The sequence below is a fragment of the Myotis yumanensis genome, unplaced genomic scaffold (assembly GCF_028538775.1).
Source record: "Myotis yumanensis isolate MYYU_CA2020_CCGP unplaced genomic scaffold, mMyoYum1.0.hap1 SCAF_16, whole genome shotgun sequence".
Classification (NCBI taxonomy): Eukaryota; Metazoa; Chordata; class Mammalia; order Chiroptera; family Vespertilionidae; genus Myotis; species Myotis yumanensis.
Window position 1 is genome coordinate 28,688,112 of NW_027223767.1, and position 21,082 is coordinate 28,709,193.

Below are 21,082 nucleotides of genomic sequence, written 5' to 3' on the forward strand. Positions count from 1 at the left end.
GCTAAGTCTAGTTTTGATTTGTTTGGTGGCCTTTCTGGTGTGATCTCATTGTCCTTGGGATATTACTCTGCTCTTCAGTCATTTATTTCTGATAACAACTTTGTGTGCGATTTTTCCTTGATATTTTTCTGTGGCTCATTTTTATGTAAAAGTAATTTTGATAAACTTTTAGAAGAGGCACGATTCACACATCCCCCGGCCCCTTCCATTGTTTTTATGTAATATCTGAAAATGTGGTTTCTTGCTTTCTGAGAATGATTAGCTCTGTCAGAGCTCACTCTGTCCTCCCAGGCTGTTTGGTCTGTACCTTCTGCTTCCTTTGTCTCTGTTGTCTCATTTGGATCTGTTTTGATCCCATCCCCAGCAGTATCTCTTACCTGTAGGGTGTGTGCCGGGAGGAGGCTCTGGTTGGTTGGTTCTGAGAGCTCCTGTGACTGAGACAGCTCCAGTCCCTTCAGGTGGGACTCCAGGCTTCTTGCATTCTCTCTCCACTTTAGGGAACTAGAAGAGGAGCAAATTAAACCCAAAGTCAGAAGAAAGAAGGAAATAATAAAGATTAGAACAGACATAAATGAAATAGACAATAGAAAAACAATTGAATCAATGAAACCAAAGGTGATTCTTTGAAAAGATGAACAAAATTTATAAATCTTTAGCTAAACTGACTTAAAAAGAGAGAGAAGACACAAATAAGTAAAATTAGAAATGAAAGTGGGAGCATTACTACCAGCCTTATGGAAATGAAAAGGATTATAATAGAATACTAGGAGGAATTCTATACCAATAAATTAGATTATCTAGATTAAATGGACAAATTCCTAAAACACGCAAATTACCAAAGTAATTACTTAAAAAGTAATAGAAAATCTCAACTGACCTAAAAGAAGTAAAAATTGTATTAAAAAACCTCCCAACAAAGAAAAGTCCAGAACCAGATGGTTTTATTAGGTGAATTCTACCAAAAATTTAAAGGAGAAGTAACACCAATACTACTCAAATGCTTCCCAAAAATAGGAGTAAAGGGTACATTTCCTAACACATTCTATAAGGCGAGCTTTACCCTGATATCAAAGTCAAAGAAAGATACCACAAGAAAATAAAAAACCGCAGACAAGTATTTCTTATACATAGAGTTGCAAAAATCCTCAAAAAAACTACAAAAAAAACCTAGCAAACCAAGTTCAACAGTGAATTAAAAGGATTATACACCATGCCCAAGTGTGATTTACCCCCAGAAATGCAAAGATGGTTTAGCATAAGAAAAATTAATCAGTGTAATACACTACATTAATAAAGTAAAGGAAAACCCACATAATCATCTCAATAGTTGCAGAAGAAACATTTGAAAAAATTTAACACCCTTTCATGAGAAAAAAACTTAGCAAATTAGGAATATAAGGGGGGCGTTATTTGTGGAAAAACCCATAACAAACATTATCTCAATAGTGAAAACTAAAAGCTCCCCCCACTAAGGTAAGGAATAAGAAAAAGATGCCTATTTCATCATTATTATTCAATATTTTACTGGAAGTTCTAGCCAGAGCAATTAGACAAGAAAAATAAACGACACCCACATTAGGAAGGAAGAAAGGAAACTGTCTCTATTTGCAGATGACATGACTCTATATATAGAAAATCCCATATAACCCACAAACATCTATTAGAGGTAATAAGAAAATTTGGCAAAGTTGCAGGGTCCAAGATCAAATTTTAAAAAATCAGTTGTGCTTCTATAAACTAGTAAAAGACACTTATAAAAATAAGTTTAAAAATACCATTTAAAATAGCATCCAAAAGAATAAAATACCTAGGAAAACATTAACCAAGATGATGAAAGACTTGTACACTTGAAGGCTATAAAACATTGCTGGAAAAAATAAATAAAGAGCTAAATAAATTAAAAAGACATCCCATGTTCATATATTGGAAAGCTTAATATTGTTACAATAGCAATACTCCCCAAAGTGAGTTACAGATTCAATGCAATCCCTACGAAAATTCCAATGGCCTTTTTTTTGCAGAAATGGAAGATCCAATTTCTCAAATTCATATGCAATTACAAGGTCCTCCAATTAGCAAAACAACATTGAAAAAGAAAAACAGAGTAGAAGAATTCACACTTCCTAATCTCAAAACTTATTAAAGCTACAGTAATTGAAATAGTGTGATACCAGCCCACAGATAAACAGATAGACCAATAGAATAGAATTGAGTGTCCAGAAATAGCCCAAAACATCTATGGTCAATTAATTTTATTTATAATGGTGCCATGGCCATTCAATCGAGAAAGAATAGTTCCTTCAAAAATTGGTGGGGACAACTGAATAACCACATGCAAAACAATAAAGTTGGACCCTTACTTCATAAGTAAAAATTAACTCAATATTAATTGACTATCTAAATATAAGAACTAAATATACAAAACTCTTAAAGAAGTAAATCTTCATGACCTTGGATTTGTCAACAGATTTAAAAATTTTACACCAAAAGCACGAGCAACAAGAGAAAAAAATAGATGTATTAGACTTCATAAAAACGAAAATATTTTGTACTTCAAAGCACATTATCAAAACATGAAAAGGTAACCTACAGAATGGGAGAAAATATTTATAAATCACACATCTTATAAGGGTCTAATATCCAGAATGCAGAAAGAACTCTTATAACTCAACAACAAAAAGACAAATGACCCCATTGAAAAGTGGGCAAAGAACCAAAACAGATATTCCTCCAAAGAAAATATACAAATGGCCAACAAGCACATAAAAAGATGTTCAATACCATTGACCATTAAGGAAATGCAAATCAAAACCACACTGAATACCACTTCACTCCCACTAAGACGATTAAAATAAAAAGACAGATAATAAGAGGTGTTGATGATGTGGAGAGATCATCACTGTTTGTACACTGTACTGGGAATATAAAATGGTGCAGCCATTGGAAAACAGGCTGGCAGTTCCTTCAAAAGTTGAACATAGACTTACCATATGACCCAGTACTTCCACTGCTAAGTATATACCCAAGATAATTCAAAGCATCCTATATAATAAAGATGTAATATGCAAATGGTCGTTATGCCATGAACCGTAACGACCGATCGCAGAAGGACTGGGTCACGGATCAGCAGGAGGGTGGGACAGTGAGCCACAAGTGGGTGGGGGAGAGCTACGGGGGCAGGGGGATGGGGGAGTTACAGGAGGGCGGGGCAGCGAGCTACTAAGGAGCTACTGGCGCACAGATTCCTGCACAGGGCTACTAGTTATTTATAATAGTAAAAAAGTAGAAACAATCCAAATGTTCGAGAATGAATTGATGGACAAACAAAAGTGCTATATCCATACAATGGAATATTTACTCAGTCAAAAAGGAATGAAGTGACACATGCTACAACATGAATGAACCTTGAAAGCATTATGCTAAGAGAAAGAAGCAAGACATAAAACACCACATATTATATGATTCCATTTATACAAAATTTCCAGAATAAGCTAATTTATAAGGACGAAAAGTAGTTTAGTCGTTGCCAGGGACCAGGGAGAGAACAGAGTGGGTAGTGACTGCTCGAAAATATGAGGTTTCTTTTTGGGGTCATGAAAAATTTCTGGAGTCACATAGTGGTAATGGTTACAAAAGCTTGTGAATATACGAAAACCCACTGGACTGTGCACTTTAAAATGGAGAGCTTTATGGCATGGGAATTAAATCTTGAAGGTAAATTACACCCATTTATATTGGGAAGATCACTATGGCTGTAAGGACAGACCAGAGGTTGGAGTGAGAGATGCCTTAACAACCGTACATGTGAAAAAGCCTTCAAGGGGTGTGACCTGGACATGTCCTAGGACATAGTTCACTTTCACCTACAGTGGTAGAAGCAGAGGATGGAGCCTTGTACTGTCTTTAGTGCTGACTTCAGGGATTTAGTTCTTATAAACCTTCCTGAGAATTCATTTTCCTTAAGGGCTCTTAGCCTCCTTCATCTGGGTCCTCTGCTCAGTGCCCCTGAAGTTTATAATGGTGCATCTGATGCAACAGCTCACACACTTTTTAATAACTCCCATTGCTCTTACCCTCAGCAGCCTGAGCCCAGCTTCAATCCACAAGTTAAGCCTAACTTTTGTCCTCTGAGGCATGTCCCTTCCCTGAAGGCCAATCCTATATGTGTTCCTGGTCTTAGCGAGGCCAGAAACATGGAGCTGCAGGAGAAGGGTGGCCTGGAAGATGGGAGGCTCTAAGTCCACTTGGCCACTTTGGGCTGGAGGTAGGTGATGGGCCCAGTGTCCTTCCCATGGACGAGTCAGCACTGAGAATGCTCCTGCCAAAGCCTATTGTAGGAAAATCATGGGGCCCTAGCCGGTTTGGCTCCGTGGATAGAGCGTCGGCCTGTGGACTGAAGGGTCCTGGGTTCAATTCTGGTCAAGGGCACATGTCCAGGTTTCGAGCTTGATCCCCAGTAAGGGGTGTGCAGGAAGCAGCTGATCAATGATTCTCTCTCATCATTGATGTTTCTATCTCTCTTTCCCTCTCCCTTCCTCTCTGAAATAAAAACAAAAATGTTTTTAAAAATAATTTTTTTAAAGAAGATAAGCATGGGGTGGAGGGAAGGTATGGGAATTCATTGGGCAAGAATGCTGGGGCGGGGGAGGATTTGGGGAACAGTTGATTTTATCTAGAATTAAGACTTTTTGTCTGTACTGGCTTATATGCTGGGTGGAATTTAGGACAGAGGGTGGGAGGGAGAGAGGAATATAGATGCAACTGCTTTCTCCCCTACCTCCCACAAACAATCTACAGCTTCTTCCCACACCTCGGAGAAAACAAACCAAGCCTCTCTCACACTTCCCACCTTCTGATGTTTCCCTTTTGATCCTCTTTTATTCCTTCACCTTCCTCCTCCTCCTGCCTGCTGCTTCTCCCACTCGCTTCAGGCTTCCATTCCTTCTCTATTGCTATACCTCCATCTTATCTGTCCTTAAATCTTGTGTTTAATAAAACCTGCTAATGCTCCCAAGATGACCACCAACTAGATTCACCCCCATTTTTGGAACCACGCATTCCTCCTCCCCTCCTCTCTCTTAGTCCTGGGTGGGCTGATTTCCTGAGAGCAGGACAGATGGGAGACAAGATTGAGTAACAACAGAAAGGAGCCTGGAGTCCTTCCTTTACCCCATACATATCAGGCCCCTTTTTAGGTCTCTCTGTTTTCTTCCCCATCTAGACCCCCTCTAAATTTAGTCTCTGTGTAGGTCGGTTGAAGAATCATTTCCAAAGAATATTATGAGTGTATAGAAAGAATGCTGGCCATGCTCAGACAATGCTTCTGGGTTCATAAATCTGGTGATGCTGGGAATTCGGATAATTGGGTGCCCTTCAAGGTCCCTTAAACGGAACCTTTTCATGCAGTGGCTACTCTCTCTCCTCCACCTCTCTCAGCGGTCTGGCCCATCCTGTTGCTCCATCCACTATAAACATACCAAGCATTCTTTTGGAAAACACCCATGAGAAAGGTTATGTGTGCACCAGGAACCATGTAGCACCAAACATATCAGATTTACACTGAATTGCAAACACATGTGAAGTGACAGAGCCTTCCTTATGGAAAAACACCGATACATGGCAGTACATGGGAGAGCTAATTCTCCTGGGCCTTGAAGGAGGGGTAGAATTCAGATAAGTGAACAGGATGGGATGGCATTCAGGTTGGGCACTGGCTGGACAAAAGGCACTGAGACCCTCGGAAACGAGGAGCTCAAGGATTCTCAGAGGGAGAACAAGTAAAAAGAGAATTATAGTTAAGAATACAATTCTGGGACTAATCATTCTCTGGGGCCACCTCTTTAAGCCTCCGTTTAGTTATTTGTAAAGTGGGGATAATTAATAGTACTTAATTATCAGGGATTTAGTTCTTGTAAACTTTTTTGAGAATTTCTTGAAATTTTATTTACAACAGTACCAAGGCCATTCAATGGAGAAAAAATGGTCTCTTCAAAAAAAAAAAAAAAATGGTGAGGACAACTGGATAACCACATGCAAAACAATAGAGTTGGATCCTTACTTCATTCCATATGTAAAAATGAACTCAACGTGAATTAACGATCTAAATATAAAAACTAAAAATATATTTATATTTTATAAGCATGAGAATAATGCATGAAAATCAAACAAGACAACGCTTACAAAATGCTTAGCATAGGGAATAGCATATAATAAACACTCAATAAATGTTTACTACTACAATGGCCATAATTACTACCACTAACAATGAGGATTTTATTACTTCTACTACTGCTGAGTGGCAGATGGATCTGCAAAGAAAGGCAGGAGCCAGGTTGTGAGGAAGCCCCTGAGAACCCATCTAAGTATGAAGTCTTTCCTGTAGACAATGAAGAACCATGGGGGAAATTTTTTTTGAGGAATTAATAATCAATTTTATTGGGTTCAGACAGAAGTCCATGGGTGTTGAGGACCTTTATATTTGTCCTTTTCCCCCCCCTCTACGTTATTTTGGTCTTGTTTCGTAGATGCATGAGCTGTTTTTTCTCCCAGTAATAACTCTTGGCCTTCTCCTTCCTCTTCTCCAGAGTGGCTGTGACTGCCTGATAGTTCCAGCCAACTCCAGGAGCCCGCGCCCTAGGTAGGCAAACTTCCATATAGGTTTCAGACGCACAGGTTGGAGGGTGGCAGGAACCACCATTTGCTTTTTCTTGTCATAGGGCGGCAGGATCCCATTGAACACCGTGAAGCGGTCCAGGGAAGCCAGGCCTCACTTGTCCTTGTGCAGCAGCATGTCGTGCACAGTCTGCCTAAACATGTAGCTGGGGGCTCGGAAGTGGTAGGGGCCGTGGGATGGGGCGATGTCCGTCTGCTTGCCGGGGAAAGCCAGATACTTCAACTCGTTTCTGTGGAAATGCCAGATATATTGATGCCCTCACAGTGCATCTCTGACTGATAAAGGCGTATAAAAGGGTATGGTAGTTGGAATCTTCATACGGACAAAGATAAAAATAGAGATACTAAAGCTGTGCTGTTGGCATTTTAGGAATCAATGACCAGGTGGGAGAGTTGGGTTGGGGATGAAGGGTTAGGGGTCAGGGGCTTTCTCAGAGAGACCAAACCACGCCATTTAGGCTGCTGCCCACCCAGTCTCACCTCCACAAGGACACAAAGCCAGAGACAAAAACATGTTACCCTCTGCTGGGGTTGCTGTGACAAAGGCCCAGAAGTGTCCGCTCCATTCTTGCCTGCCTCAGGGCTTCCTGCCCTAGTGAGCTGGGACACGCCCACTATAACCCTGCACCATCAGGTCACTGTCCTTCAGAAGTCTTCCAGGGGTTCTGGTTGCCCATGGAGACACTTTTCAAATGGTCCTATGCTGGGAGTCAGTGAGCCACAGAATAAACAGAGTGATTCTGCCTGAAGCATCATCTTTACACAAATATTTAGGATAAATGTGAGTTTTGGATGAGACAAATGTGGCGATATTTTGAGTACTGTAATACCTCACAGATACTGTTAGAGATAATTCTGTTTTTTATTTGTGTAATAAGTTGATAGGACTTTTTTTTTGCATATAGTTTTTCAATTCCCTTGTAAAAAGAGCATCAGTGGAATTCTGCTGTCCCTGCCATATAGTCAAGCGGGAGTCAGGGAGGGGAGAGTGTTCTATGATTACGATCTTCCTGGGGTGAGGGCTTGGCAAATTTTCCTGAACAATTAAATTTTGGAAAAGTGTAACCCAAGGGGATGGGTTTCAACACCAAAGAACTCAGTTCATTTTTCAAGTGAATGTTGTCTAGAACCTTCACCTGCTGAACTAAAGAATGTGTTTCTTCCTTCTCCTGTATTTATTTTATATAACACCTTGGACTTACCAAAGTTTTACAAGCCACAATACTTAAATTACAGATTTTGTAACATAGAAATCCACACATGAAACCTACGTGTTCATGTTGAAATACAATAGAAAATTCACATAAATGTAAAAATATAAAACAAGAGTTCAAGGAAATTTTGCATGTGTCCTGGGCTGCTTGGGTTCCCCCTGCACATGGCCCCATGGCAACAAATGCCACTAGAGAAATATTTCTGCACAAAAGTTTGAGAAGCACTAATCATCCCACCTTTACCACAGTCCAGGTCTGCTTGTTTTTCTTCACACTTGTCTCTGAATTTGTCCATGACAATTTTGTCTAATGCTCACCTCTCTTCCTTCAAAATGACCCATATGAATCTCCTGAAACCTTTCTGGTGAAGAAGCATCTATTTGTGTATTTACAATTACTAGTCTCTACTTTTCACACTCTTTAGATTTTTGCACCTAGGTTGATGGTGTTTGTGGTCACGGATACTTGCTGGCATGTTTATTCATTGGTTGACTGATTCAACTGTATTTGTGGAGCCTGTGGTTCACAAGGCACATACTGGGTACAGCAGGTATGAATCAGACATGAAACCCATGGACAAGGACAGCATGGTTCAAAGGGGGAAAGATCCATCAATGCCAGTAACACAATGTAGGGTGTGGTTAGGGAGATAAGCCAGTGAGAGCCGTGAAAAATGTATTCAACTCCACGGAAGGCTCCCCTACGCTTCCTCTTGGAATAATACAGAATAATGACTGTGATCAACTCCATCCTGACACTCCACAGGAAAACGAGTGAATTTTCATAATTTTTGTTTTGCAGGTTTCTCTCTAGGTATGTGGGGAAGATTCCATGGAACCACAGAACCTCACATGGGTGTCAGAGTTTGTCCTCTTAGGGTTCTCACAGACCCAGGAGCTCCAGAAATTCCTGTTCCTGGTGTTTCTACTTGTCTATGTCACCACTGTCGTGGGAAACCTCCTTATCATGGTCACAGTGACTGTTGACCCCCGGCTTCACATGCCCATGTATTTCCTGCTTCGAAATCTGGCTGTCATAGACCTCTGCTATTCCACAGTCACTTCTCCAAAGATGCTGGTGGACTTCCTTCACGAGACGAAGACTATCTCCTACCAGGGCTGCATGGCCCAGATCTTCTTCTTCCATCTCTTGGGAGGTGGAACAGTCTTCTTTCTCTCAGTGATGGCTTATGATCGCTACATAGCCATTTCCCGGCCCCTCCGCTATGCCGCCATCATGAATACTCGATTGTGTGTGGGGCTGGTGGTGGCTGCTTGGGTAGGGGGCTTTGTCCACTCCATTGTCCAGCTGGCTCTGATGCTTCCATTGCCTTTCTGTGGCCCCAATGTCCTGGATAACTTCTACTGTGACGTTCCACAAGTGTTGAGACTTGCCTGCACTGATACCTCCCTCCTAGAGTTCCTCATGATCTCCAACAGTGGGCTGCTGGTCCTCGTCTGGTTCCTCCTCCTTCTGATCTCTTACACCGTCATCCTCATGATGCTGAGGTCCCACTCGGGACAGGCAAGGCGGAAGGCAGCTTCCACCTGCACCACCCACATCATCGTGGTGTCTCTGATCTTCATTCCCTGCATCTACATCTACTCCCGGCCCTTCACTCCCTTCCCCATGGACAAGGCTGTGTCCATCAGCTACACGGTCATGACCCCCATGCTCAACCCCATGATCTACACCCTGAGGAACCAGGAGATGCAGGCGGCCATGAAGAGGTTAGGCAAACACCTAGTGATTTGCAACAGGTCGACTTGAAATGACAAACTTCTCTCTGAACTTTTGTTACCCCACGTGAAAGCGGAGAAAAGTCTTTACAGAGTGTGACAATTAAGATTAAATCAATATTTCTACGGACCCACTCCTGTGTCAGATACTGTGTTGGGCACTTTCACACTTATATCTCATTCTCATAAAACTCATAATGAACACCTTATTTTTATATCAAATAGTTTTACAAACGAGGAAACTCGGAGAGAAATGACTTGCTCAGTAATGAGCAGCAAGGGGTTCCTCTGACTCCAAGTTTAGAGGTAGGAGACATGGGTGGGATTTAAAACTCAGGGTCTCCCACAGCCACAAGGGAAAACCTAGAGGGTGCCTCATCCATGGATCAACATCTGTGATAAATAGCCAACCGTTTCATCTTAACTCGGGAACAATCACATTCTTCTTTGCTCCCTGCCTCATTACCCATTGTGGTATTTGGGAAGCGGTCTCACTTTTAACATTGTATGAATATTTCCCATAAGGACATTGGCCCTCAGGGTTTCTTTTCCTACCAAATACCCCTTGTATAATCTGCAAACTATTCTACTTTCCCAACACGGTCTTTCCATCATTTGGATGACTTGGTTGAGAGGAGAAGTAGGTAGTTTGGGGGACCAAGGTCAGAGAAGGCAGGGCACGTCTATTCACGTACCAGTTCTGGGGCGGGGAGTTCAGTCCGAGGCTAACACCTCGTGGGTTTTCTCTTGGACTTCCTGCACTGGGGTGAGAACTCCAAGAGGGCAGAGGCTGTGCTCTCTTCACCTTTCAGTCCTCCCAGCACCTTGAACAGTACCCTACACAGAGAGGCCGTTTCAATTTTCTTGCATCTTGTTCTTTCCCTGTCAATTTCAGAACCTACTTTTTATTTCTGTCTCTCTACCTTCACATTTATTCCCTCCATCTCCTCTGAAGTATGCCTCACTTTGTAAAAATCTCTGGTCAGGTATAATGTTGATTCAAAGTTAAGAAGATGATGTAGAAACTTTTTGTTTTTTTCTTCCCTCCTGGCAACCATCCCATCCAAGAAATAAAAGTCCTTTGGGGCTCTCTCTAAACTATCATGGCAACTCCACCTTCTCCCACCTCCACTTTCCTGACCTCGTTTCACACATTTCTCCCTACTCACAGTGAACCTATGGAGATGAGGGGAGAGACAATGGACGTAGTGTCATATTTGATCTGTGTGGTCCCTCAGAACAGCTTTTCTTGCTTTTATATTAAGTTCCTTTAAATGACTGGTGATACATTTCTCATCCCCCAATTTGTCTCTTCTCCGGATGCAGCATCTGTATTCCTTCAGTTGTACCTATTGTGACAAGTTTTCCAACTCTACCATCCTTCTGTGACATTACCCTCATATGACAACATCCTCCTTCAGATGAGATGCTCCCCACGTGACACACTGCTGTACTGGGGGTGTGAACTCTTTAGAAAATGATTATCCCACTTTAAATATATATTACTAGAGGCCTGGTGCACGGCATTTGTGCACTGGAGTGGGGGTTGTCCCTCAGCCCAGCCTGCACCTTCTTGCAGTCCAGGACTTCTGAGGGGTCCTTAGAGCTGCTGCAGAGGTGGAAGAGGCTGCCGCGGAGGTGGGAGAGGCTCCTGCCACCCCCACTGCACTCGCCAGCTGTGAGCCTGGCTTCTGGCTGAGCGGCACTCCCCCTGTGGGAGCGCACTGACCACCAGGGGGCAGCTCCTGCATTGAGCGTCTGTCCCCTGGTGGTCAGTGCACATCATAGTGACCAGTCGTTCTGCTGTTCGGTCAATTTGTATATTAGGGTTTATTATCTATAATAATAAAAGTGTAATATGCTAATTAGACCGGACAGCTGAACGACCTTCCAGACGTCCTTCTGGATGACTTTCCGGAACAAACTGGGGCTTCAAGGGCCGAGGCAGCCACCGCAGCTGTGAGGGCCGAGTCCCTTGCACGAATTTAGTGCATCGGGCCTCTAGTATAGGATAAGGATGCTTTTGACTGCAAATAGCAACAACAATAAAACAGTGGCAAAAATAATGAGGAAATTATCTCACTTTAAAAGAAAGACTAGAAGATAGGAAATTCCAAAGTTGGTTAATTCAACAACCCAAACATTTTAGGGCTTTGGGTTGGCTGCTCTGAAATTCCTTGCTTTTCTCCTCATGATGGCAATATAACTGCTAAACTTCCAGGCATCAGATCTTTATATTCAAATAATCTAGCAAGAAGGACTAGAAGAGGCGTCTATGTGGGTTTTCATTTTTACCAGGGGACAAAAATTTTCCTAGAACCACTTCAGCAGAATTCTCCTATGATCTGGTGCCAGAACTGGGTCATATGGTCACCCCAGTCTGCATAGGGAAATGGAAGGGTGAATGTCTGGCTTTTCAGCCAGGAAGAAGGGGTTTGGGAATGGCAAATCAGTGGTGTCTGCCATATAGGTAGAAGCTCCTGGAAGTAGAAAGAGACATGATTGGCCTGACTCAAAAATATTTTTTTAAATATATTTAATGGAGAACCAAGATGGCCTGTACTCATTGCCTCCCAAAACTAAATAAAAATTACAACTAAAATACAGAACACACCATTCAGAATCACCTGAAAGCTGACTGAATGTAAGTCCTATGACTAGAGAAGTAAAGAAGAAACACATTGAGATGAGTAGGAGGGGTGGAGGCCCACAGACTAGGCTGGTTCGACACCCATGTGTGCCTTTTTATAATCGTGAGGGACATCGGCTCTGCGGAGGCCGCCCCTGAAGAGCAAGGGGTCCCAGCCCCACACCAGACCCCCAGCCCAGGGTCCCAGCGCTGGGGAGAGAAGTCCCAGTAACTTTGGGCCTTAAAAACCAGAGGGGATTTTGGCTGAGTGACACAGAGGCTGCTGAATCCCAGGTGTTCCTCTTAAAGGGCACACGCACAAACTTACAAGGTCTTGCTTTTTCTGATCTCCAGTGTTAGGGGAGGGGTGGTGGCAGGAACTCAGGGGTGGCTTTCTCTCAGATGAGGGTGCTGGGACCTCCTCTGTCGCAGGGCTGACTGGCAGCCATGTCAGCGTGGCCCACACTGCTTGCTCCACTCTGGGGATTCCCTGAGACCCCGCCCCCTCCTATTTGCAGCCCCACCCAAACCGTTTGCTGCAGCTTTTCCATATGAATAGCCTGTCCTGGCTCAGGCTTCAGACTTTGTTAAAATCTTTCAAACAAGCTGCAGCTGATGACAGCATGCCCCAAACCATCAATAAAAGGTCCAAGACCCGGCTCTAGCACCAGCCTACTTGCTTCACAGCTAGGCCTCACCTCCTGCACAGCAGCTCTCCCACAATGGCAACAAGTACACATCTATCAACAATTACATCTAAAAATCAAAATAAAAGAACAAGAAATCTAATGAACAAAATGAACTGGTGCATAAAACAGAATCAGGGGCATGGAAGCATGGGACAGACTGACGAATCTCAGAGGGAAGGGGGAAGGGGGGCAGGAAGAGCTTAACCAAAGATTTTACCTGTGGACACAGACAGTAGGGTGGTGAAGGCCAGCGGTGGGGTGTGTTGTGCCCAGATTTCAAGATTCCCAAGAAACCACATCAGGGAGCCAATTCGATGCAAAAGCATAAGAATCTGTATTTCAAACTAGCTTGGGCTCCCCATCCACCAGGCTCACCGACACCAAGGCAAACCAAGTGGCTGAGCGAGCGAACCCCGCCTGGAGACCGGTTATATAGGGGGGGTTGGAGTAAGGGGAGGAGAAAGGACTGTGCTCTGCCGCCTGGGTGTGGCTAGCAGAGTAGGACGTAGCCCCTACCCTGGGGCAACCTAGCCCTCGCCCTTTCAGGGTGGGAACCAGGTGGAGGGGGGTAATGGGGGGGGGGGGCAACTGTAATACATTGAACAATAAAGATTAAAAAATAAAAATATATTTATTGATTTTAGGGGTGGTAAGAGAGAGAGAGAGAAACATCAATTTGTTGTTCCACTTCTTTATGCACTCATTGGTTACTTCTTGTATGTGCCCTAACCGGGGATTGAACCCACAACCTTGGCATATCGGCATGACGCTCTAACTAACTGAGCTAGCTGGCCAGGGCATGAATGCTAGCATTTTGTAGATGATGTGAGTAGACTAGGATATGGATGGTGAATCAACATTGGGGGTCTGGTTGGCAAAATTAAGGACAAGGTTTACAGGGTAATAAATTTCCAATGTTGTATACAAACATTTTCCTATCTAAGTAAAGATTTTATATTAAGTTTAAAAGTGGGGGGAAAAAGAGGAAGAAAGGAGGAGAAAGAGAAGAAAGAAAACTTTCAAACCAGTTAATCTTGACGATTCTGTGAGAGCGAACAGTCCGCTGTGCTGAGGAGCAAGTCAGTGGTTCTCAATGTGTGGGCCCAGGAACAGGAGCGTCCGCAGCATCTGAGAGCTTCTTACAAATGCAAATTCTTGGCCTCGAAGTTGACCAGCTGAATGAAAAAGCCTGGGGCTGGGGCACAGTAATTTGTTTTTCAACAAGCTTTGCAGGTGATTCAAGGATAAGAATCACTGGCCTAAGAAACGGTTTCTAAAACTCGCAGAAAGTCTGTTTCTTTTGAACAGACTCTTGACCTTTTGGATCTTGGCCTGAGAATCCTACATTCCACACATCTCTGAATGTTCATTATCCTTGGTACCTTTGGCCCCCAAGGAGGAACTCTCAAAGAGTATGTGTTTTTGAGACATTTAGAAACTTTTTAACAACTCCCATTGCTCCTCCGGCCCCAGTGGTAATCAGCCCAGTCCTGCTTCCTGAGCCAGGTCCAATTGTTGCTCCCTGAAGATATTGTCTCATCCCCTAGGGTCACACCCATTGTGCACATGATGTTTGGGCAGTGGGTAGGAAACTGAGGCTGCAGGAAAAGGATCTTCAGGAAGATGTAAGACCTGAGGCCTCTCTCTCCTTCTGGGCTGAAGAACTGTGAGAGACCAGGGTTTCCCCAGCGGTAAATAGATCAGCTATAAGAAGGATCTAGAAACACTTGCTGGAGAGTGGGGAGAATAAACAAGTGACATGGACTTGATGGGAGTAAGTCTCAAAGGTGAAGAGACCCTCAGACAGTAATGCAGGGGAATGTGATGTGGAAAACGGATGCCTCAGGTTGCATGTGAAAACCCAGGCTTTTAAGGATGGAGTGAGGCATTGGCCCTGTGGGTTAGAGGGAGGATGCTGAGAGCAAAGGGTAAGGAAATACACCGTAAAGTTCTCCACGTAGTCACGTAAAACAAGATCACATAAATTGCCTACTAATACATTAGGTTAGAAAACATGAGCATGTTTTTCTACCTTGAATTGATTTACAAAAGCTCGATAGGGGACTTCTAAGAGTCTGAGTTTTACGTTGTGGGCACCACACAACCAAAAGAATACAATGAGGGAGAAGCAAGATCAGATATGAGTTTAGAAAGATCACTTTGACAGCTATCTAGAAAATGGGCTGGAGTGGAAGCAAATGGAAGCAGAAGGATGAGACTAAAAAGACTTCTAATAGACAATAGATTGCAGCAGGCAGCTGGGAGAGGATGGGAGACTGAGACACGGTGGCGGTGGCGGGACTGGGAGGCCACCTAAACCCTCATTTGTTACCCTCTATCTCTCATCTTCCATCCCCTTCACCACTTTGGTCCTGTTCTCTCCCCAACACTTCATTACCTCTCCACTCCCTTCCTTCACTTGCTCTATTCCTTTATCTCACTTCCTCTTAATCTCCCTTCTTTATTCCTTTGTCTATTCTATTTCTCTTATTTCAGCATCATCCTTTGTTTTCCACACTTGTATTCAGTAACATATTTTAAAATCCTTATTCCTTTCAAAAGAGCTCCCCGAGTCCTCTGCATACAATTTCATCATCATCTATTTCTTAATCCAGAGAATCTCTCTCACCCATCTCTCTTGTCTCAATATACACACCACATATGTCCTGTCTTCACTCAGTAAGGGGCCACCTACATCAGAAAGGTGCAGGGGGCTCACCCTATAGCTAGTCAGCCATCCAGCAGTCAATATTACAAGCTTTTTGAGTATTATCTATCAGCAAGATTGGGCACAAATAAACTATAAGATCCACATTTATGTCTCTGGGAACTTACAATGAATTATGGAGGAAAAACACAGACACATGAGAAGTTCATCAACATTATAATGTGTTAAACATTGCATAAAAAATGATGGGTAGAAAAATGCATTAGAGACAGGAAGAAGAGAGGGTGTCTTTGGAGTAGGAGACTATACAGAGGAGAGTGATTATCATTTATTATTCCAGGCACTGTTCGAGGAACTTTATGTGTTATTTTATTTAATTCCCTAGACTAGTCTACAAAGAGAACATTTTTATTCTCACCTTGCAGATGTGGAAACTGAGACCCAGAGAGGTTCAGTCATTTACTGAAGGTCAAATCTCGAGGACATAGCAGCCCTGAAGTTTGACTGCAGGTCTGTTGGACTCCAAGTGTCTTCCCACTGCCTTATTACACTGAGTCTTTGAAAGGCAGGTTCCATGTGTCTCTGGATGGCTTGACGATCTCATAAATATTTATTCCAGCAGCAACTGTAAACTCTCCAGAGATAAGGTCACTTAATCAGCACCTGGTTATATGGTCTGCACATGAGGATGACCAACATGTGGACCTGGACAAATCGATTTAGCTCCTGAGCATTGAAAGTGACTTCATGTATCTCCATGTGTGGTTCGTTTTCCTCAGGTGTATGGAAAACACCCCATGGAGTCAGGGAACCTCACCTGGATATCAGAATTTGTCTTCCTGGGGCTCTCACAGACTCGGGAGCTCCAGCTTTTCCTGTTTTTGGTGTTCCTGCTGGTCTACACCACCACTGTTCTGGGAAACCTCCTCATCATGATCACAGTGACCGCAGACTCCCGGCTTCACAGCCCCATGTACTTTCTGCTTCGGAATCTGGCTTTCTTAGACCTCTGTTTCTCCTCAGTCACTGCCCCAAAGATGCTGGTGGACTTCCTCTCTGAGAAGAAGACCATCTCCTACCTGGGCTGCATGGCCCAGGTCTTCTTCTTCCACTTTCTGGGAGGTGCCATGGTCTTCTTCCTCTCAGTGATGGCCTATGACCGCCTTGTTGCCATCTCCCGGCCCCTCCACTATGTCATCATCATGAACACTCAGCTCTGTGTGGGGCTGGTGGTGACAGCGTGGATGGTAGGTTTTGTCCACTCCATTACCCAACTGGCTCTGATGCTCCCACTGCCTTTCTGTGGCCCCAATGTCCTGGATAACTTCTATTGTGATGTCCCACAAGTGCTGAAACTTGCCTGCACTGACACCTCCCTCCTAGAGTTCCTCATGATCTCCAACAGTGGGCTGCTGGATGTCATCTGGTTCGTTCTCCTCCTGGCCTCCTACTTGGTCATTCTGGTGATGCTAAGGTCTCATTCAGAGCAGGCAAGGAAGAAAGCAGCTTCCACCTGCACCACCCACATCGTGGTGGTGTCTATGGTCTTCATTCCAAGCATCTACCTCTATGCCCGGCCCTTCACTGCCTTCTCCATGGACAAGGCTGTGTCCATCAGCCACACGGTCATGACCCCCATGCTCAACCCCATGATCTACACCCTGAGGAACCAGGAGATGCAGGCAGCAGTGAAGAGATTAGGGAGACAGCGACTGGTTTGTAAAAAGGACTGACAGTGGGTAGGTCACTTCCCTTTGGCTTTGTTTTCCATTTGTAGAGTGGACAGAGAGCTAGTATCTGTTCTCTTCATAACTTGTGGATATGTTGTGAGAGTCATTGTAGAAGTGAGTTCTGAAACTAAGCAACTTACTCAGATTTTTAGGCAAAGGAAAATTTCTTCGTTTTTGATTGTGATATATGATTTGAACACTCCTGTGACAATAAAGTATATTCCCATAGAAACATTCTGGAAAGTCACTCCCTCCTTTCCACCTTCTTGATGGATAGTTTCCTTCTGTGATGATAGCATTTCTCCATAAGAGCAGTTCTATTTTCTGTATTTTGACCTCTTTTCCCAATACCCCTTTTGGCCTTTGTCCAGAGTGATAGAGCAAGTGCAGAGCCTGGAGACTTAGCCCTAAATTACGAGCCCATGTTCCACTATCTTCCAAACTTGTAACCTTGGACTCATGGTTTCTTTCTTACTGAACTGGCATAAAACAATATCTGTTCCGATAATCTCACAGATTTGTTGTAAGATTCAATATGATGTAAATCATCGAACCTATGTAAGGATTATTGTTATTGTTGCTATTATGCCTGGTATTTATCCTTTCATCAATTGAGTCGTGTTTTGGAAATACGGCAGAAATTCCTAAGTGCAGTGAGGGAGGCATTGCAAGGGTAGAGGCTGAACTCCAAGGGGCCATGCAGCTTCCCCAAGGGTGAGACAGAGAGGAGAAAGCACATAAATTCAGGGCATGTATGCAAGACTCGACTTCTTACTGTTGTTCCCCCATGCACCCCCATTTTCAGACTTACGCGACTTGCAAACAGGAATGGGAGGTCCATTCATTTGTTCATTCATTCATATTTGTAAATATGCATTTGGGACCTGATATAGTTTTCTAGGAAGGGCTCTAGAACAGTTTATGGACTATCTCCTTCTCCCTCCTACATTGATAGATATCCTCTCTATATGCCCCTTCCCTTTCCCCTTCCTCCCTCCCTACATTGATTTTGGCCTGTTTAGTCATGACATCCATCTGGTGTCCCTCTCCCACTTCACTGTTGTGCTGTTTCCTCTCTGCCTTGGTCCCCCTTGCTCAAGGTCCCCAGGGTGGTACTGGCTCCTAGGCCAGCTCTCCAAGGCCCCATAGTAAGTTTTTCTGGTCTTGCTAAAAACAGAACAACCAGCCCTAGCTTGTTTGGCTCAGTGGATAGAGTGTCGGCCTGTGGACTGAAGGGTCCCCGCTTTGATTCCAGGTCAGAGCACATACCTGGGTTGTGGGCTCGATCTCTAGTGGGGGTCATGCAAGAGGCAGCCAATCAATGATTCTTTCTTGTCATTGATGTGTTTTTTTTTCCTCTCTCTCCCTTTCCCTTCCTCTCTGAAATCAATAAAAAACAAACAAACAAACAAACTAACAAAACAGAACAGAACAACCTGCCTCTCTCAGGAGAGTCCTCAGCGCCGGAACATGTACACACAAACATGCACACATGTGCACACACTCCTGGCCTGCCCCAGCCTCGACCCAGTGTGAAGCCACCATAGTTTGAGTTAAGCCCCTTCTCACTATTGACCTCAGTGTTCTTGTCATGAGAATAGGTGCAAGGACCCCACTCCCAGGAGCCCCTGGGAACAGGCGCAGGCCCACCAGGCCCCGAGCCTTGCTCTGCTGCAGCTGTCTCCATGGCGGCCGTTGGAGCTGAGAGATAAAGAGATCCAATCAGGCCTGTGGCCAACAGCAGCTCCACTGCGGCTGGAGGACAGTTTTTGTGAAAGTGGTTGCAGAATGCTGAGGTTTTGAGGTGAGGGCGGGGAGGGCGGGAAGAAGGTTCTTGGGTATTACAGCTGAAAGATGCCAGGGAGGGAAGGCTCCCTCATGGTCTTGGGTTTGAGCCTCAGCCTGGCAGGGCCAGTCTCTGCAAAGGTGTCCACTGACCCGGGGCTGGCCTGACCCAGGGCGAACACTGGCCCTGACCAAAGGCACCAGGTCCTAATAGCTGTTCAAGCACAAACCCAAGCCTGACCCAAGAGCTGTGACAGGCGAGGTCACAGCAGGTGCATCCATTGCACAAATTCGCATTGAGGCCCTGCCAGGCATTGTTCTAGGGGCTGAGGCCACAGTGAGCAAAGGACAGGCACACACCTATTCTGTATGGCACTCACAGACCTGTAGGGAGCTGTAGCTTCACCAGATCCACCCACAGACACACACGTGTAATTAGTGATGTTATGTTCTATCAAAGAAGCTAGAAGAGTAAGGACCAGGGAGACCCAGACACTTGCTTTGGATCTAGTGAGCCTGAGACAGGAAAGGCTCCCTATGGATGGGGCCTGGAGGGTCAGTAGGAGTCGCCAGCCACAAAAGGGGAAGGGTCTTCATGGTTGAGATCCATTGCAGGTAGGGTAGGTCCATTGCAGGAGCTGAAAGCCAGTGGGTTTAGAGGGCAGAGGAATAGAGAGAGGAGATGTGGCTCTGAGAGGGGAGGAGGCAGGAACGAGACTGTGCGAGCCTGGGGGCCTCTTTCTTTAGGAGAAGCTGCACGGAGGGCCAAGACGTGTTGGCAGAGGGGACGGTATGCTCATGGGACAAGTGGTTCCCAGCCCCCCAGGGCCACAGAGTCCTATGGCCACCAGGGAGGGAGGGAGAGCTGTTGAAGAGCTGGCTGGTCAGGGCCCTGATCCCTGAGGATGCCCCCATCCTTCCTCTTGCCCCCTTAGTCACAGTTTCCAAGCAGCCTGTCTCCTCCTGTTTCCCCAAGGGCTCTTTTTGATGTGTCTCGTTACAAATCTTTTCTTCCTATGTGGCTTGGTCTTGGAGTCTGATACGGCCATTTCCCTTTCAGAGGAAGAGCTCTCCTGCACGACTCCCCCACCAGCGGGTCCAACAGGCCCAAGCCTGTAAGCTTCAAATGAAGGCATTTTTGTTCCTTATCCTTCAAGAAGCACTGTATTCTACATGGAAGTCAGTTCTCAGTTCCATGGTGGCTCCCTCGGATACATGCATCCGCTTTGAGAGTGAGTTCCAGATCATCTGGGTTTGGAATCCTCTGAGCTGATGTCGGCTACACGTCACGCCTCCCGTCCCCTGCAGCGATGCATGTTCATGCATTTAAACAGCTGATACGAACAGCGATCCCACAGCGATGGTAAAGATGAAGAGACAGAACCGGATGTCCTTCCATTCTGTCACGCCATGTGACCGTTTGGAGTTATAATTTGTGTTTAAAATTTAAAACATTGAAACAGAATGCAAACTGCAAAGTATAATACTTTGAAGTGCAGATTTTACTTCATGCATGGCAATTTTACGGAATTTGAATATCTTTGCCATTAAAACTTATCCCTTTAAAAATGTTTTTTTGTTTATTTAAAAACGAAAAAAAAAAATCGAGAAAACAGAAACTGGCCTGGCAGGGGTGGGGTGGGAGGGTGCTGTGTGTGGAGGATTCAGGTGGCTGGCACGGAGGGGAAGCATCCTGTGGCAGGGCGGGCAGCAGAAAGCAGGCTGAAGGGGCAGGAGTCCAGGTGGCAGATGCCAGCGTTCCCTTTGGTCTCCTTGCCTGCATTTCTGCCTGCCAGTCCTGCCCCAGCCCAGGAAACCTGCCCTCCGTAGACTGGTTGCAGAGGGCCCCTTGGTGGTCCCTTTCTATGTGCTTGTCTCCCATCAGCACTTCGAGCAGATCAGCCAATATGGCAGGGGGGGTCCAGAGCCCAGGGCCCTGTCTCCGGCTTGTCCCAA

General features: G+C 44.7%; 2 protein-coding genes across 3 annotated transcripts; both read left to right on the plus strand.

Annotated features, from left to right (window-relative positions):
- The first annotated feature begins 6,593 nt into the window (after positions 1–6,593).
- On the plus strand, positions 6,594–9,727 carry LOC138993847 (olfactory receptor 4D1). Of its 2 annotated transcripts, none has more exons than XM_070393258.1 (2): positions 6,594–6,637; positions 8,688–9,727. In XM_070393258.1, the coding sequence occupies exon 2, from the start codon at positions 8,718–8,720 to the stop codon at positions 9,654–9,656; it is 939 nt and encodes a 312-aa protein (XP_070249359.1). In that variant the 5' UTR covers positions 6,594–6,637; positions 8,688–8,717; the 3' UTR covers positions 9,657–9,727. The 2 variants fall into 2 exon arrangements, with proteins under 2 accessions (XP_070249359.1, XP_070249358.1); XM_070393257.1 differs by lacking the exon at positions 6,594–6,637 and adding an exon at positions 6,753–6,814.
- A 6,681-nt stretch (positions 9,728–16,408) lies between these two features.
- Positions 16,409–17,344, plus strand: OR4D2 (olfactory receptor family 4 subfamily D member 2). The gene has a single exon (XM_070393791.1). The coding sequence runs from the start codon at positions 16,409–16,411 to the stop codon at positions 17,342–17,344; it is 936 nt and encodes a 311-aa protein (XP_070249892.1).
- The last annotated feature ends 3,738 nt before the right edge of the window (positions 17,345–21,082 follow it).

What these genes read in the sequence shown, in the direction of transcription:
- LOC138993847 (XM_070393258.1), top strand. Translation starts at nt 8,718, where the DNA reads ATGGAACCACAGAACCTCACATGGGTGTCAGAGTTTGTCCTCTTAGGG.
- OR4D2 (XM_070393791.1), top strand. Translation starts at nt 16,409, where the DNA reads ATGGAGTCAGGGAACCTCACCTGGATATCAGAATTTGTCTTCCTGGGG.